This window comes from Amborella trichopoda, chromosome 4, assembly GCF_054954075.1.
Source record: "Amborella trichopoda isolate Santa Cruz 75 chromosome 4, AtrichopodaSantaCruz75HAP2 v2.0, whole genome shotgun sequence".
Taxonomy (NCBI): domain Eukaryota; kingdom Viridiplantae; phylum Streptophyta; class Magnoliopsida; order Amborellales; family Amborellaceae; genus Amborella; species Amborella trichopoda.
In genome coordinates this window covers 59,041,576-59,060,425 of record NC_142339.1, presented here as the reverse complement: position 1 = coordinate 59,060,425, position 18,850 = coordinate 59,041,576, and the positions used below count along the sequence as shown (strand labels likewise).

The 18,850-nt window shown below is 36.6% G+C and overlaps 2 protein-coding genes across 2 annotated transcripts; one reads left to right on the top strand and one right to left on the bottom strand.

Moving 5' to 3' along the window:
- Nucleotides 1–2,169: 2,169 nt before the first annotated feature.
- Nucleotides 2,170–12,324, bottom strand: LOC18422470 (NADH dehydrogenase [ubiquinone] flavoprotein 1, mitochondrial). The gene is made up of 2 exons (XM_006827223.4): nt 12,035–12,324; nt 2,170–3,860 (listed from the first exon to the last, which is right to left on the bottom strand). The coding sequence occupies exon 2, from the start codon at nt 3,852–3,854 to the stop codon at nt 2,391–2,393; it is 1,464 nt and encodes a 487-aa protein (XP_006827286.1). The 5' UTR covers nt 3,855–3,860; nt 12,035–12,324; the 3' UTR covers nt 2,170–2,390.
- Nucleotides 12,325–13,298: 974 nt separating this feature from the next.
- LOC18422469 (HNH endonuclease) lies at nt 13,299–18,780 on the top strand. The gene is made up of 4 exons (XM_006827222.4): nt 13,299–13,775; nt 14,181–14,219; nt 18,292–18,376; nt 18,519–18,780. The coding sequence occupies exons 1-4, from the start codon at nt 13,392–13,394 to the stop codon at nt 18,599–18,601; spliced, it is 591 nt and encodes a 196-aa protein (XP_006827285.1). The 5' UTR covers nt 13,299–13,391; the 3' UTR covers nt 18,602–18,780.
- Nucleotides 18,781–18,850: the final 70 nt, after the last annotated feature.

The following is an 18,850-nucleotide window of genomic DNA, read 5'->3' as shown; positions in this document are numbered from 1 at the left end:
AGTTAGTCTATTTAGTCAAAATAATTCGGTCTGATAAATTAAAAGTTAAAATGAGTCATACATCGATTTTGATTGGTTTTTAACTCTATCTTATATTTACTTTAGACAAACCGGGAGTCCAATAAGTCAAAATAGCTACTCAAGTCTAATCATCGGACCGTGAATCTCTTTTGGCACACAGGCTCTAAATAGGTGAAATTGGTTGATTTTTAATCTTATTTTAGTTTCTTTTTTGTGTCGAAAATATACTAGGAAATATGTCATTAAAAATAATCACACCACCTCTGGAAATGGTAAAATAGACAACGCAAGCAATTTATGGATGAAATGGCTAATTTAAAAGATGGCCACCATTTCTCTGAGTCTTAAGGCTCATATGCAAAAATGAGTCACGTCTTAAAATTTCATTATTGAGATAGACTTTACACCTAATTTATTTGGAAAATATAATATCTATTATGGTGATTATTAATATAAAAAATAAATAAATTTTAAAAACTAAAAATAATAATTTTATCAAAAAAATATTTAGACCTTAATTTTAATGTTTATGTATACCCATTTGTATCTATCTTAAAAAGCAGGTTGCCTAGAGATTTAGGAGATATGTACTTTTGAGCATATATAGAGAAAGTAGTTGTGGTTCTTAAATAGTTCGGATAAAATTTGGATGATTATGACGATGATGATGATGAGATAAAAAAAGTAAATGAGGCAGATAAGTTAGCCAAACATGGAGTTACAAAGAGGGATTTGGTGGTTCTTGATCTCGACTTTAGCTTATATAGTTAATGCTATTTTTGTTGTTGTTGTTTTAGTTTACTTTCTTGAATAAAGTTATATAATTATTCAAAAAACAAAAAAAATCTTTGTGCAATATTTTATTGTGACTAATTCTTGAATATTTCCTTTTTTTTTGTGAATTTTTAAATTTTAATTCTTTAATATTTTCTCTTGCGCATTAAAGCCGTTGCAAAATGAGAATGATCGACTTCATGCATGATCTACTATCTATGTGAATTGCCAAAAAGGTATGGTTTATATAAGGGGAAAAGGTTTATATAAGGTTGCAATATTAAAATGGAGAATTAAAGGTTGTTTGGATGTTAAAAAATCCTCTAATTGATCATCACAACATCGAGATATATGAATAAGAAAAGAAAAAACGATTTCGAGCGTGCAAAATAATGTATCTTGCAACACATTGTCTGGATCGTCTATTTTCAAGATTTTTATGTGTTTATAGATCTACTTGATTTGAATTATTTTTAGAGTTTAAAATTTTATAATTAGAGATGAAAATAGATTCTCAAACCATCTTAAGAATTTTTTATATCAAAATTACATCTATTATAAAATTTAAAGATGCGCTTTAATTAGAGGATTGTGTAAGGTTGCAACCTTAACACCCTTAAATAAGGCAGCAACTTTACTTGTAAAAGTGAGGTTATAAGTAAAAAAGTGTAGTTGGCACACGGATGCATCCGTAGTTGTAGAGGTAAGGTGCACCTTCAAATTTTATCATGGTATATAATTTTGATGTAAAATGTTCTTTGGATTATCTCAAAATCTATTTTTATATCTAATTATAAAATTTTGAATTTAAAAAATGTTTAAAATCAAGCAAATCCATAAACACATAAAAATATTGAAAATGAATGGTGTATACGGTGCTAAATGCATTATCTCTGAGATTTAAATTTTTTTTATTTTTCATGTTCATACATCTCGATATCGAAATGATCAATCAAAAGGTTTTTCAACATTCAAACTACCGTTTCCGATGAATTTTTTAATTACATCCGTAGTTCTACATTATAAAGTTGCATCCTCATATAAACTTTTTCCTAAGTAAAATTGCGGTGTTCTATACTACATATTTCAATTAGACGGTATAAATTTGACACATCTTCTTAAACAATATCATTCCTGCCTTATATAAAACTTTTTCCTTACACACCCATCATACAATATTTTAGTTAAAAAAATTTGATTAAAAATGGTTTTTCAATATTTAAGAGAGTGCGTTTTTACTATTATTTAATTTTCCAATAAAGCAATATTACCTTCACCAACCAGCAATAACATTAAATCCGAAATAGTAAGTTTACACCACCAACCAACAAAACATAACATCATGTTACCAAAGCAAATCCAAAATCCACGTTCTTTTCGCATGATCAATAACACTTCCTCAACTAATTTTCAATTAATATGGAGTCGGCTACACAAATATTCAATAACACTTAATAAATACAATTATTCATCTCCAAAGCTCCTCCCCTTTTATTTCACAGGAGCCGATCAATTGTTCGAAAGCTCCTGCAGGGGAATTTAACCAACAAAAAACTGAAAACCCATTACTCTCTCCCTCTCTCTCTCTCTCTCTGTCAAGCAGAGGCAGCAGAAGCTGATTCCAGTAACTCTCTCTCTGCCCTACTCCTAATCCTCCTCTCGAGCTCGGGCCTGAAATGCCTTATCAAGCCCTGCACAGGCCAGGCTGCCGCATCCCCCAAAGCACAAATTGTGTGGCCCTCAATCTGCTTAGTGATCTCTTGAAGCATATCGATTTCTTCGAGCTTAGCATTCCCAACCTTCAACCTCTCCATCATCATCCAAAGCCACCCCGTGCCTTCCCTACAAGGTGTGCATTGCCCACAACTCTCGTGCTTGTAAAAATACGATAGCCTCGCGATTGCATCAACAACGTCAGTCGACTTGTCCATCACTATAACAGCGGCTGTACCCAAACCGGATTGAACAGCTTTGAGCGCATCAAAATCCATCAAAACATCATCACAAATGTTTTTTGGCAAGAGAGGGACCGATGAGCCACCAGGGATTATAGCCAATAGGTTATCCCAACCTCCTCGAACCCCTCCACAGTGCCTCTCGATAAGCTCTTTGAGGGGTATGCTCATCTCCTCCTCGACAGTGCAAGGCTTGTTCACATGGCCCGAAATGCAAAAGAGCTTCGTCCCTGAGTTGTTCTTTCGACCAAAGCTCACAAACCACTCGGGGCCCCTGCGCAATATGGTTGGTGACACAGCCACTGTCTCAACATTAGTTACGGTGGTGGGGCACCCATAAAGCCCCGCATTTGCAGGGAAAGGAGGCTTAAGCCTTGGTTTCCCTTGCTTGCCCTCAAGGCTCTCCAATAGTGCCGTCTCTTCACCACAAATGTAAGCACCAGCCCCAAAGTGAATGTGTACATCAAAGTCATAGCCCGAGCCACATGCATTCTTACCAAGCAATCCAGCCTCATAGGCTTCTTTTCGGGCCTTGAGGAGGTTGAGCCTCTCATTGACATACTCACCCCGAATATAGATATAGGCTGCACTAGCTCGCATGGCAACACCAGCAATCAAGCAACCCTCAAGGAGTTTATGAGGGTCATGACGCATGATTTCGCGGTCTTTGCAGGTTCCCGGCTCACTTTCATCAGCGTTCACAACAAGGTAAGAGGGGCGGCCATCAGAGACCTTTGGCATAAAAGACCATTTGAGGCCTGAAGGGAAGCCGGCACCTCCTCGTCCTCGAAGACCTGATTTTTTCATCTCGTTGACAATCCAATCAGAGCCTTTGAGGACGAGGTCTTTGGTTCGGCACCAGTCACCCCTTTTCATGGCTCCTTTGAGGAATGGGTCATGCATGCCATAAAGGTTGGTGAAGATGCGATCCTCATCCTTGAGGCCACCGAAGTGAGTTTTCTCGGGGGGAGGTGGAGGGGGTGGGAGCTGGGGAGTGCTTGATGTGGTTGGGGCTTGCGTGTTCAAATACCTATAGAATGGCTTGCAACTCTTCCTACAGTGGTGAGTAAGTGACGACCTGGGAAGAGAGAGAAGGCTCCTCATGGGTCCCTATTAATAACAAAGGAATGGCGGTATGAGTTAGAATTAACAAAAATAAAATAGAATTAATAAGGAATCAAAATTTTCTTTAAACAATATATTCCCAGTATTAAAAGGAAACCATTAGAAGTGGTTATTTAATCAAGAACTCTAACAATACTAGATATTCAACCTTACAGAGCCAATGACATGGAAACTGGCAATCTCAAAGAGGAGGATGCTCAATCAGTCCCAAAATCTTCAATGCCACCAAGTATTGAAGATCAAAGTGAGTCACTAAGAGATTCAAACAGTCAGAATTTTGCTTTAAATTAAAAATTGATAAACAATACAACCGCAGCATTCCTCGTCTAATTCCACGTGAAACAATGAGAAAACTTCAGTTCTAATCTACAAACCACTATCAATGAGTCCCCAGACCCTAATAACATTTAGCGTTCATATTTCCCAATCACCCCCGACTTTCTGGTCTCCAAATGCTGAGTCGGTCAAGTTTCATGTCAATTTGCAAAAAGATACCATATGTAAGATCATGATGATTTTTCCCATCATTCTCAAAGCCTACAAGCTGTAAATCACAGCCTATGAAGTGGGAATGGGACCACTAACCAGGTGACGAATGCACCAGCTTTATAGAATCAAATGGATCACGACATCCATTGACATACTTAGGGCTAGGGCTGCTACATGGCCAGGGTTGGGCCACAATGTATAAAACATATAATTATTTTTTGAATGTTTTAAATTTTTTTTTGAATGTGTAAACATATAATTATAATAATATATTATATTCTATTTATTTTTCGGCCAACTCCGCCATCGCCGGTCCCAAGCTAGTAATGCCGGTCCCAAGCCCGGATAAAGTAGGAGGGTTGTGTTGGTAGGGCAGCCAACATAAAACTTTGCTACATCTTTTCATGAATCCTAAACCTATTGGTAAATCAAATTTCATGTAGTCAACCCCAAATAGTTGGGATAAGGCTCGGATAATGATGATGATGATTTATTCTTTCCCCTGCCCCGCCCCAAAGAAAAAAAAAGGGCCTACCAAGCCTGGTCCAATTGACAGCCATACCTGGGGCTTTGATAGTCACTTGTGTGTGCCCCAGCTAATGGCTTCTGTCCACAAAATTCCTTTTGCATGCAGGATTAAAGAAAGTATTTCCTGTTTTCAGCCCACATGCAAAGTGGGGGGTTGCGGGGTAACATACACACACACACTTGTATAAAATGGATTCTTTAAGTGGTTTCTAAACAGCTGCACTTGCGGAACATTGACCAAAACAGAAGGACCTGAAACGGCATCTAAGAATGGTTCCAAGGGCTTCCAAGCTGGCCATGTGGTTGCACAGACATACAACAACATGCAAAACCCACAGGATAAAATATACACAGCATGCAAGCATTAGCACAACCAAATTACAAAGGTCCAACACAACTAAAAAGGCTACAACAATATATTCTTTCGTGAGGTGAAGTGGGGTATCTCCCATCCACTTCAGAGATGGGTAGCTCAATCAATTCAAGCTTGGGCGGGAAGGGAAGTTAAGAAAGGCCCTCCAGGTGAATGACATAGAGCTCTGAGATGAATTTGGGAGCAAGTAAAATAGCATTAGGAATAGCCAAATAGGAGGTCAGGTAGGTTTTCGGGCTAAGCAGATGATAGACAACATGGAAGACTATAAAAAGAAAGTAAAAACCATTTTCACAGTATAACCTTACACATGATTATCAGAAAATAAAACAGGACCACGAGTGGGGCACCGAAAAAGTATGTAGCAAATACAAAAATCATATAGTGAAAACAGCAAGCACACAGAAAGCCCACAACAAGCAAGTCAAGCACACCAAGCATACAAGTGAAGATGTTGGCAATACAGCAAGCTCTCCTTGATCAGAGGCTTACACAGCGAGCTCTTGATGGCCAAACAAGCACAAAAAGGAAAAGGTAGGAAGTGGTTTATAGATCAAATATGCGAGCAGCAGGCAGGGTTTGTAATGCAGGTGTCGGTATTTTCATACCCGATTGTCTAGTGTGTCAAGTCTGAACTCTTGATTCTTGTGGTCATAAGGATGTCCTCTTATGAGAATAGAGCAACACTACCCAACAAAATAAGGAAAGTGAACAAAAGCTGGTTTGTGACAAAGCTGTACATATGTGTGTGTGTGTGCATAAAAACTTCCCTTAAGCTAATTTACACAGAATTAGCTCACTGCTAAAAACTCCAAAAAATAAAACCTATCGAGGAGATTAAATTGACCCTGAATTTTGCACATACACTTGAACCCCAAGAACAATCTCAAATAAACAAATAAATCATCATCATCATCATCTAGGCATTATCCCCGTTATTTAGCTTCAGGATTCATGATAAGATGTGGCAAAGTTTTATGCTGGCTGCCTATGCAACGCAACCCACCTCCTTTACCTGGGCTTGGGACAGGTTAAGGGAAAGTTTAAATATAAACAAAATACAAAAATCCTAGAAAATGGATTCCTCTAGGAGAGAGAAAATTCAGTGGACGCAGCTGTCAGTTTTAGATCTCCGCCTTTAAGAACTCAAAATCAAATTTTTTGTTTTAAATTGGTCAATTGAGGATGATGATGAGGACATCACCAACATTTGATGTCAAACATATCCTGCTAAGACCTTGATCTAACACCATTTTTTCTTTCTTCAAACAGATGACCTGTAGTGATTGCACTTTTTCTCTCCTCAAAAAAAAAAAAAAAAAAAAAAAAAATTCTCGAGTGTATTTTTTCAAAAACTTTTATGAGCTAGTTCATAGGGATGAATATGGATTGTTTACAAAAGTTGGGGTCAAACATTTCCCCTAGATAGGTTTTATTAAGGGTTTTTGGGCCACCAACTAATGCTTTAGAAATTAATACTTGGGAGCAAACAATCCTTTGGTGCGCACGCACACGGACATATACAGAAACACTTCCGTAAGCCCCTGAGCAAAAGCTATATGAGTTAGCTGAGTATTTGCACCTAGCTAGGGGAAATTTTGTTTCAGAAACTCTCAAATCATCTCTATTCATTTCTATGATGAATCTGAAAAAGAAAAAATGGTTTAGAGCTCACAAAGTACTCGTGATAAATTCCGAGTCCAAGAATGGCTCTAGATGTCCATTTTGTGGATGATTGAATCTAGGGTTTTTTAAGCTCAAAATTGGATATTTTCTTTTTTTATTTTTCATTTTTCTTTAAATCCTTCACAATGCAATGGATTGATGAAATGAGAATTTCTCAGTCAAAGAATTCCCCTTAGCTAGTTGTTTGGCTTTTGGGCCAAGTTGTAGAGTCTTAGCGCATGGACTTAGCAAAAATTTTCTGTATATTACACATACGTGTGCACGCACGTGTGTGCAAACCAGGGCAAGGAGAACAATCACTGAGCATAAAAGTGGTCCAGTTGAGTGCTTTTTGTCCAAATCACTGTCATGTAACTCCAGTCAGATTAGATGAGTAAAACGTTGTTTTTTGAGGCCCATGATGGGTACCTAACAGGATGGGCATCCCTATTGTGTAGAAAGTACAGCAGATAGGGAAGAGCCCAATCTCAACTGTATTTAAGGGAATGGAGAGGCATGTAAAGATCCGTTTCATTGCACTTGGTGTTGGCAAAAACTTGCTAACACATCCTTGTTGACCGTTACATGAACCTTAATAATTATTGCACTTTTATGCAATAAAATGTCCTTCACAAACTCAACCTAAATTATTATTTCCCAAACTAGGAATACATGAAAAATTGGATCGCACTTCTTGGGAGTGGTCCCAAGACATTATTAAAAGGTATGCCTCTGGAGAAAAAGGCCATGGCTTGGAGCTGACAGCTTGTGTATTACAAAATTTGAATCCTTTTAACCAAGAAGAGATTCAGGCTAAAATTTTGAGGACCAAGGGTCCTAATTGGATATCCATTAAAAGGAAACTCGACTACATCGGGATGACATTGCATCAGAAACCCTGTAACCATTTTGGGTAGAAATTAGTGCAAACCTCCTATTTTGTTCTTCTGAAAGCTAGTCACAAGTGCAAACCTACTTTTTTTTTGGGGGGCGGGGGAACTGACGTTTGAGCTTTTGAGCAAGAAAAAAAGATACATTTCGAATATTAATTTAAGAATGTAAGTTTATCAGAGATCTCAGAATCTTGAATCCACCAAACACATGGATGAGGTCAACACACATGGTAATGAAATGACAACAAGAATGAGCCCACTTTCTATTCCTTTATATACTCGATTTAAAATAACAAACTTATTTGCATTGAGTTTTTTAAAATGGGAAGCACCAAAAAAAGGGCAGCAGATTAAACATGATATATGACACATTCAGATCTGCATTGAAACTGATATCCGAAGAGAAACTCTTGTTGAAACACTATACCTATCTCAAACAGACTCTAATGCCTCGTAACTTTCAGCATACTATATCCAACATCCTTTTCGTTAGTGATCATATCAAATGAAGTTTCATTAATTGAGAATAAGAGATGTAACCATCTATATAAACAAAGCATTACTCATTGATGCATACAAGCAAAACTCCATTTGTGGTAAGAAAGACCATAATTGCAATCAGCGACATCAGATTTGCTTAAGAGAACTCTTCATTTTTTAAAACATATTTTCAACATATCAGGCATATTTTTCAAATTTGTGAAAATGTCAATCATGTTTATTATATTGTTAAAATATATTAGGTGTATATTTGCCATTTTACACACATGGGCCATTTCCAAAGTTCTCTTTCACATATTTTTGGGATTGGGTTCACTTTGCATCAATGGGGCTCAAGCTAAAGACTTCAGCTGAGGCGAAGATAATCTGTTAATAGTAATACCAATAACTAAAAAATACTAAAAATACCCTTCAAAATAACAACAAGAATAATATGTTTATACTTCTAACCTTCACACCTCCAATACTGCATATGAACTCTCCACACCAATGTTGCCAGATTCGCTTTGGAGCCTTCTTAGGTTCGGTCAGAAAAATGAAGCAATTCGGTGCATTGGCTGATTCGGGGGGAAGACTTCGGACTTTTTATTTAAATTTTAATATTAATAAAGTATATATTTACGTATAAAATATATTACAATAACAAAAAATTAAAAATAAAAATTTAAAAAATAACAAACAAAGAACAAAAGACATTTCTTTGATATTCTATGGTTAATGAAGGCAAATGTGGTTCGATTTTTTGATATCCCATGGAAGTTTAAAATGTGACCTATAGTCTTACTCCATTTACATGTTTTACTAAAGGTGTTAGTTAATAACATAAGTTTACTTGCGTGGACCAAGCTCTGGCTTTTTCCCAAAAAGGGTAGGGACGTCCTTGACTTTGTATAAAATGGTAAAGACCCTTTTTGCCTTGAGGCTAAAAACCGTTTCTTAGGTTGTAAAGATGATTGGACATCTCAAACATTATCAAAATCCCAAAAAGAAACTCATTTTTGTAGATATAATAATTACGTCCCTCGCAATAAGTTCGAAATCAAAACAGTGAACCTCAACAATCCAATAAAGTTTACATGAGGTTGCAAGTATGATATCAAGGTCGCTTTGCTTCGGCCGATGATGATGATGCTTCTTGCTGCCTTACATTATTACTATGCACTTATCTGATGATGATGATGATGATGATGATGCTTCCAACTGCGTTATGTTATTACTATGCACTAAGTTTAGTTTTTTCAGTGCACACTTACCAAAAAACTTGAATTTCCTGGACCATGCTACTACATCAAATTATTTATTGAAATAATTGTTTTATCATTCATATTTATTATACAAATGACACACTATTGAACATGTATGTTGTGGTCTCTCTATTCTAAACATTTTTTTATAACTTTTTCAGCATAATAGGCTTAACCTTGCCAAAATCCAAGCACAACCTAAGACAATAAAATTTAGGCACAACCAAAGGCATGGGGAACATGCATGATGCATGTTTAGAAAAGCAGACTTACTAGATATATATTTTTCCCATATGGGATCCAAATTAATTAACTGTAAAAAAAAAACAAAAATACAGGGATACTAGTGATTCAAAATAAGGAGGTAGTCACCATCTTTCTATAATAAAAATGCAAAAAAACTCCTTGTGGTGAGTATCTAACCTATCTAACAATATAAAATAACCAAGTTTCCAACCATCTCTACTTAGATAATAACATAAATGGATTTCAAGATCTGTGTTGCCTTGGCAATCCCTTCATATTGAAAGTATCTAAACACTCTAACAACATAAGAATATTCAAATATCTTACCATCCCTATTTAGATGATAACAAAAATGGGCTCCAAGATCGACGAGACCTAAATAGGGATATAATCAGAAATAGAAGTTCAATATAGAAATTCACAAGAATCCTATACATCAACGTTCCAAAAAGCGTACGGCGGCAGCCAGGCAGCCACAGGGCTCCTCACCACCCAAAGCCCAGGAGGGACCTGGCAGCCCAGGTTCAATAGGGGGCAGTGGGTGTCCAAGAAATCCTATTTTAGGTCCAAATTATGTATAAGAACTGCATATGTTGGCATTTTTATACATTTTTATGTGGAATCACACCAAATTCAAACCAAAGTACCATGGTACTACCAAAATACACAATCTATAACCAATTAACCTAACACAATCCATGCCGATCCATAACCTTAATCCATAATTCCATACAATTCCATGATCCACCCTTCGTGAGTTCCACCTCTTTTTAAAAAGAGGCTTTGAAACCTCATATGGGGTTGGAGGCCTTAACCTAAGCCCAAATAGGCCAATTGCTTCCGCCTGATTCATCCACTGAGCAATGCACAAACTTACTTGGTTTCTCTCATTCTTCTTGAATGGGTTTTCAATTGTGGTCTTCTTCTTTGTTTTCTCAACCGTAACTCCAAGATTAGGGGGAAAAACACAATTCATAGGCCCCTCACTCAAGGTTTCTTAGGCCTAGACACAATTGCAACTCCCTTTCATCTCCTAGTCTGGGACAAAGCCACCTGATCCACCTCAGCATTCCCCTCATCCTCACTCTCATCATCCTCAAATACATAAACCCCAACCCTTAAATCTATTATGGAAGCCTCCTTTTCTTACCCATTTTTATATTTTATCAAAATTCAAATATTGTTTAATCTCCTCTCTAATAGTGCTTGAGGAACCTTCTTACAAGGGGTAACATCCACCTTAATAGCTTTAGGAACCTTCTTACAAGGGGCATGGCATTTCCACCCTTAGGTGGGCGCACCGCCTAGGGCTAGGTGATGGGCTTCCACTTGGACACCTAGCCTAGAAGTCTCACCCAGACCTGAATGAGGTGCCTAGGCCCCCCTAGCCTGCCTAGGCACTGAGGGGGCCACTTTTTAGAACATTGCTATACATGCATAAATAATATTGAATGATAAAAGACCAATGAAACTACAATAAGTTTTTCTTGTATCGACATGTTTTATGATAATGTTCCAAGTTCCAACATTCATTTAATATCCTATTGTATCCTTGAGTTAGCAGAATATTCAAGGCTATCAATGAGTATATATATAAAGATTATTCAAGCTACCCAAAAAAAAAAAAAACAAGACAGCAGCATAAGAATATTGAATTTGCATTCTCGAACATCTAAAATTGCAATCTACATCAATCTCTAAGAAGCCCACTCTCTAAAAGCAAAGAAACAAGCTAATGCCATAAAAGTACAATAAATAAATAAACTTTTTGATGTATCATCAGGAACAAAATCCGCATCTTAAAACAGCAAAGAAAATATTAATGAAGAAAAACCAGGATTCCAGTAGGCAACAAGAATGCTACTTTCTCTCTCAGTAGTAAACAATGTTAAAGATATCGTTTTGTTAAACCCATATCTTTAATAACTTCTACACTATCAATCCACCCTCATTTCTAAAATCCCATTTTCTCAATCAAAAGAATTTCCTTTTTTTTTCACTAAAATAATCCAATGAATTTCTGATTAAAAAAAAAAACCCTAAAAACCCAAAATGCGGGATCAGTAAGAAGTAAGAAACACGCAACAAATCCAATTTCAGTGCATTACAATAATAGCTGCAATTTCACAAACTTATTTACAAGCAATTAAGGAAAAAGCATTAGAAGATACAGATTCAAAGGAAAAAGCACGAAATGAAAGATTCAACCAAAAGCCCTACCCGATTAAGGATTCCAAGCTGAATTGCGTGGTCCAAGCAATTGCAGAGGGGATCACGCTCACGTTGAAGCTGGAGAGAGGGACGATTGGTGAGTGAGAGAGGGACGGTTGGTGAGTGAGAGAGGTCCGATCTCTGAGATAGAGAGAGAGAGGCTCTTTTCGTCGGCGAAGACCGGGAAGTACTCCGACGGTCCACTTAGAAGTTCTAGAGAGAGCGAGAGCCTTTTAGAGAGACAAAGGGAAGGGGGTGAAGATGGGGAACGACGGAATACGTTCGAAAATTAATTTCTCGGGATATAAGAACAAGGTGAAAAAATTATATAGAGCTGTGGCTCTAAACAATCAAATTAGAACCCACCTAAAAAAAGTTATTTTAGTGCTAAAAAATCTTCAAATTGATCATCTCTACGTCAAGATGTATTAACATGAAAAAAAAAATTTCAAAATTTAAAAATAATGAATCTTGTAATGTATTTTTGGACCATCAATTTTCAAGATTTTCAAGTTTTCATAGATATGCTTGATCTACAATATTTTTAAAGCTTTAAATTTTATAATTAAAAACAAAAATACATTTTATGTCTATCACAAAGATCCAATATTGAAACCATAATTCTCGACACTATTTGAAGGGCGGCTCTAATTTGATCCTTATGTACAAATCACACCCTTAAATATAATTTTTAAATTTTTCAAATTTTTTAATAATTTTTAGCCTGTCCTAAGCTTATCCGGTTAGGCTGCGTAAACCGGCCCGTTGCCGAGTCACTCAGAGTCCAGTTCGATTTGCAGAACACTGATCTCAAAAATTCTCATATATAGGCAAGGTCTTCAAAGAGCGCCTTAAAAAGATGAGATGAAGGACAAAAACATAATGGTGTGGTTTCTATAAGGTTGCATGTCTCCAAATTTTGTTATAACATATAATTTTGATGTAATAAATTTTTAAGATTATCTTAAAATCTAGTTTTATATCTAATTATAAAATTTTAAATTTTAAAAGTGGCTAAATATTAAAAAATAAATGATTTAAATAATATATTGTAAGATGCATTAATTATAGGACTTAAAATCTTTATTTCCATATTCTACATCTCTAAATGCTCAATTATAGAGTTTTTTAATATTAAAATCGTATTTTTCAATAAATTTTTAAGGTGCATCCGTAGTTCTACATTTTAAGGTTGCAACCTCATATAAACTTTTTTCCAAAACGTAAGCAACGAACGATGCTTGTAAGTGAGAATCAGATGAGACGAGAAAGAGAGGCCGCAGTCAAGGCGCGGTCTAGAGAGAGAGAGCTTAAAAAAAGGCCGCTTGAAGAGAGAGAAAGAACGCAAGCTCAGCTTCAAAAAAAAATGGTGAGGAGAAACCCCGCCTCCCCTCCAAGAAGAAAGAAGCAATACACTGACCATGAGTTCGGGTTTTTCGAAGATAGGGCGCTTTCTCTCTCTCTAAAAGAACCCACTTCCCCAAAGCCTTCAGCTTTCTCTCTCTTCGACCATCCCTTCTCAACAACTGAAGGAGAAGAAGAGAGAGAAAGGGAAGAGAGCGAAGACAGGAACCCTAGGTCGTTCCCGTACCATGTGAAGCAGAAGTGCTGGGAAAAGGCGGAGAAGATCAAGGGCCGAGATCCTGATCGGTGGCGCCGCGATGCCCTGGGTAACACTGTGTTCAGGAAGCTTGTGGGATGCCCCGGTTGCCTGTGCCATGACTATGATCACATCCTTCCTTACTCCAAGGTCACCCCTCTCTCTCTCTCTCTCTCTAACACACTTTCTTTGTCTCTCTACCCAGTCTCACTATTTTTTTCATTTCTGTGTTTCAGTGGGAAATTAGATGGTCCTTTACATTCTCACTCTTCTTTTTATTTTGGTTTTAGTTCTTTGAGGTTCCTTTTTTTTTTTTGGTAAGTTTTTATTGTTGCAGTGTTGGAAGATTACTCTCTCTCTCTCTCTCTCTCTCTCTCTCTCTCTCTCTCTCTCTCTCTCTCTCTCGTTGGCTCACTTTAAACACACACACGCACTTTCTAATTAATACTCTCTCATATGGTACATTTTGGAAATTAAAGGGTCCTTTTTCTTTCTCTCTTCTTTTTTACTTCGGTTTTGTCTTTATTTTTTTCATTGCAAAAATTGTTGTTGCAGGGTGGTAAGAGTGCTTTGGAGAATTGTCAAGTGTTACAGGTTTGTGTTTTGGTTACTATTGTTTCTCTCTCTATTTTTATTTGTTCGTTTTTTAGCTTATTCAAGTTTGCAAAAAAAAAAAAAAAAGATTTTTGCTGCTTTACAATGTGGGTTTCTTTGCCCAATGCATCAATTATGTTGAAACTCTCGCCTGGTAACGTGGGTTTTCTTAATGGGTATGAATGGAATCATATACGGCACCTAATTTGTTTAATGAGCCTATGAATTTGTTCTTCATGACAGTTTCAATGGAGTTTGATCCCAAAAAAGATGCTCTCTTCAGTTACATTGGGATGATATGATTCTCTGAAAATTGAAAATTTCGATTTCAAGAAAGTTTTTTAGCTTTTCAAGATCCAAAGAGTTTTATGTATTGATTAATAAGATGGTCTATTGCATTGAGATCACTACTCATCGTGATCAAGACATCAAAAGGCACATGTATTTGATCAATATTAGTCTTTGAATGCTTGATTTTGAGTGAGTTCTCTGCATTGCTTTTCCTAAACTCTATTGTTTCAAAGTTCAAATTATTTGTTGAACTAAGATGTAGGAATGCATGTTTTAGATTTTAAGTGCCTTTGTTAACTTATAAATTATGTTGATTAGGACTTTTACTGATGAACTGAACGGAATCTTTGATGATGATGACTTTTCTTAAAGTGACAACTCAATTTGAGATTTTCAAAGGAGTATATGGGAAATTTTTTTTTATTGGCACCCATGAGACACATAATATGAGAGGTTTATGTTTACCCCATTAAAAATAAAGAAAATTCCATTTCAAAGATCGATGTTGTAGCTTCTCCCAATGATCAAAGTCTCTAGTGTTCAAATTGTCCCTTTGGACTTAATCTAGACCTGAAAACAGAAGGCATATAACCAACCTATGAAACAAGCTGCACAGATTTTTATTTGTTTTAATTTGTTCGTAGTCTAAATGTTTGACCAAGGTAATTGCGTATTTCCATTAATTTAATGAGGATGAAACTTAGCTGGCCAAGTAAAGTTGGCAAAGAACCATAATCTTGAAAGACAAATCATCTAACTTGTTAAGTTAAAAAATCACGAGTATTTAGGAAATTAGGGATGTGTTTGCACACCAAGTCGAGCTGCAATGCCTTCATATGGAAAAAATGAAAATAACTAAGAATGAACTGATATTTCCTTTATTTATATGCTGATGATGTCTTCTGATATAAACTTTAATGTTTGTGTCTTGACTATCATAATTTTTTATCCCTTTTTGCGAAGGATGGGGTTTTTATGAGTTAGCCGACTCATATTTTACACATGCGGGCCCCCCTCTCAAATCTATTTTAAAGATGCATTCTTAATCCAAAATTTTAGGAATTCATATATAGGTTAAGATAATCAGGAATATGAAGAAAAAATAAAATTTTCAACGTGTTAAATATGGTTCTTTTTTATTTGTACAACATCTATATTTATTTTAGCCTGGCGGGCTTTTTTTTAATGTCCATCTTAAAGATGGACGTTGGTGAGTCAACGGGCACACGTTGGTGAGTCAGCTGCTGACTCACAGACAAATTTTCCTTGTCCAAATATACTTGCATATTCTGATACACTATCAAGAAATGTAGGTATTTGTATATATTCGGTTACTGTTCCTTCTCTCCTCTGTAATGCATGACAACCCACGAAAATCACCTGTTTATGAGAATTGTTGGGGGGTTATTATAGCTGGGATTTCTTCTCCAAGGTTGTCATTTGGAGAACTGATAAACCAATGGAAATATATCCCTGGAGAAGCCTACATATGGTCTTAGATTCCTGTAGCTAGAGATGTCCTAATTGGTTATGAATCCCACCTGTGGATTCAAGTCTGTTTTGCTGAAATGCATCTCAAGCTCTCCACAGTAATTATTCTTATTTTCTTCCCAAATCCTTTTATCTCTTTCTCTCTTTTCAAATCTCTTCTAATGAAATTCTTTTGCTAGTATTTACCCCAATAAAAGATCTTTTGTCAGACCTTCTCTACTTTAAATTTTAGGAAAAACAAAGCAAAAATACACTGTCTTTTTTCTTCGAGACTCGTCCTTGCATCCTCTGGGCTGGTTTTCAAAATCTAGTCCGGGGTCCTAGAATTGGCAATTTAACTATGTCGACACATGGCATATTGCCAACTTATGGATGGCGTACTTCTGTTCTTTGCATTTTTAAATGAGTTGATTGTTCATTCCTTACTGAACAACTCTCTTGTGTATCCAATTATATTGGACTTCAAGGACATGTTTTGAATCAATTGGGCAACAAGTTTTAGATGGGTGTTTCCACGGTTTATTTCCCGTGTTTTGATTCTGGGTTCAGGCCACATAATTTCATTACTTGTTGGAGGGGGGTGGGGGGGTTCTTATATCTACTTTGGAAGTTACTTGTATCTTAGGGATTCAGCAGATTGAACGCCTAGCTTAGGTAACCAAAGGGGTTCGCATGAGGTTTTGGCTTGGATCTGGTTTCCCTAGAATATCAAAAATTTATTTTTTAGTTGTTTATTTAATTTTTGATAAACCAAAAGTTGGTTTCTTCCAGAGAGACTGGTTTGAAGGTTCAGACATTTATGTCATCATCTCCTATCGGAGTTAGAATTTCGAGATTCTAGATGATAACTTACATTTATGTATATGCCTTACACCTAATTTCTCTCTCCTTCTGCCTATGCATTGCTGAGTTCTATTTTTTATCCTCAACTTGGTGTAAATTTCACTAAAGACATTCTAATTCCTCTATGACTATTTACTATTGTCTACTAAACAGGTTTTAAATCCAATCGTTGGTTTTGGAAAAATCTTATAAGAACAAGCTCTAGGCAGAGGTGGTCCGGGTGGTGGTTGCCACAATGTGAGTCTAGAGTTCCATTCTCACCGAGTATTGAAATGCAGAGACGGCTTGAATTGGCTTGGTCCCTTCTTAGGTTAACTTTGTGAGACTGAGTCCTTAAGATATAAGGCATTATCAGATCTTAAGTTTTATATCATAACTTGGTGAGTTGCGTAAGTAAGTTGACTCGGGTTAAACAATCTATTGAGTTTTTAAAAATAATGTATCGAACCATCTACTGGACATTAGGACAATCACCTTCCACTAATCATTGTATATATCTTAATAGGGGTACACAAGTACATCAGGTCATGAGAGCACTGTCAGTCATTTTGACCTCAGATCATGACTTCGATTTTATTTTGTATGTAGATCATGTTTCACACATACCAAAGTATTGATAGAACTCTATGAGATTAGGCATCATGGTTCTAAACTTAATTGTCCTATTCCCAAGCTCAGTCTCAAAAGTTACAAGATCATTAAAAGAAACAGATCACATATACCTGGTGCAAAGCTAGACAGTATGAAGTCAAGTCAGACGGTTCGATTCATTTTGATTGGGAGATGAGGTTTGGTTGTTAGCTAAGGCGTGTTCTTTGCTTTCATTGTATAGTCTGGGGTTATTACTGGTCCTGCTCTCCAGTGATTTTATATCTAGGAAAGGTGTGCTATCATCAGAGGAACCATATTCCATTACAGTCATCACTATTCCAATGAAATGATGGATGGCGATGGAGAAAGGCTGAGATATCATTGGTTGTGTGTCCTGCTCTAATGGTATGACTCACCGACATTGTTTCATTGAATGGTAATTACCTTAATGAAATATGTCTGCCATTATATTTGGATTATATAATACTCGTGGGGATTTTGGTTGATGTCACATTTTATTCATGCGCATGTGCGCATTTTGAAATGACATTTACACTGTCTTTGAATCAAGTTCTTGGATGCTTCCTGGATTCTACATCTCCAACCACTTATTAAGGTGCAACTATAGGAAGAGTTGGGAAGTTATCATTGAGGTTTAGCTGTCATGTCGATACTGATCTAGTCTTCTCATAGTCCTGGAAATAAATTTGTGAAGTGTGTCGGTGGGCTCTGGCAATATGGCATTGAGACCATTCTCTCTTTCCTTCTCTATCTCTCTCTTAATAAAAATGAATACAAAGTTGCCATTTAAATGGGTCATTTTGTGCTTGATGAACTTTCGCGCTATCCTATGTAGGCATCTGTGAATCGAGCAAAGGGGAACCGCACTGAGATATCTCGATCAGATCTCATTCAAAAGAGCGCTTATTGTCGGGTTTCAGGTATCTCAATTTTTTAGTACAGATTATCTAATCCGCATCTTGTTTGCATAAATCATGAATGTGACCATGACCATTATTGTCATTGCCATCATCATCATGATTATCATGACCACCATCATCATCGAGGATTAACCAAATGCAGGGCGCGACATGGATGTTATTGAACTGTCTTCTTATGGGAATGTCCGGCGTGGCCAAGACTCTGGAGGTTGTAATATCCAGTAAGTTTGAAAAAAAGGAGAGTCTGGTGCGGCCGGGACTCTGGAGGTTGTAATATCTGTAGGTTTGAAAAAAATCCGGAGTAGCCTCATTGAATTTGGAAAGCTTGATATTTTTTGGTGACTAATATGAAAATTTTGAAATCACTCTGTGATGCAAATTAGTAAATTTTTTTTTTAAGAGAAGATGCGCATTAGTGATATTATCCTTCTATGATGACTGAACTTGCAACTTATTTTGGCTTATTTCACATTT

Coding starts and splice junctions, on each gene's coding strand:
- LOC18422470 (XM_006827223.4), bottom strand. CDS start 3,854: ATGAGGAGCCTTCTCTCTCTTCCCAGGTCGTCACTTACTCACCACTGT.
- LOC18422469 (XM_006827222.4), top strand. CDS start 13,392: ATGGTGAGGAGAAACCCCGCCTCCCCTCCAAGAAGAAAGAAGCAATAC. Junction 14,220..18,291: donor AGAATTGTCAAGTGTTACAG/GTTTGTGTTTTG, acceptor TATCCTATGTAG/GCATCTGTGAATCGAGCAAA. Junction 18,377..18,518: donor CGCTTATTGTCGGGTTTCAG/GTATCTCAATTT, acceptor AACCAAATGCAG/GGCGCGACATGGATGTTATT.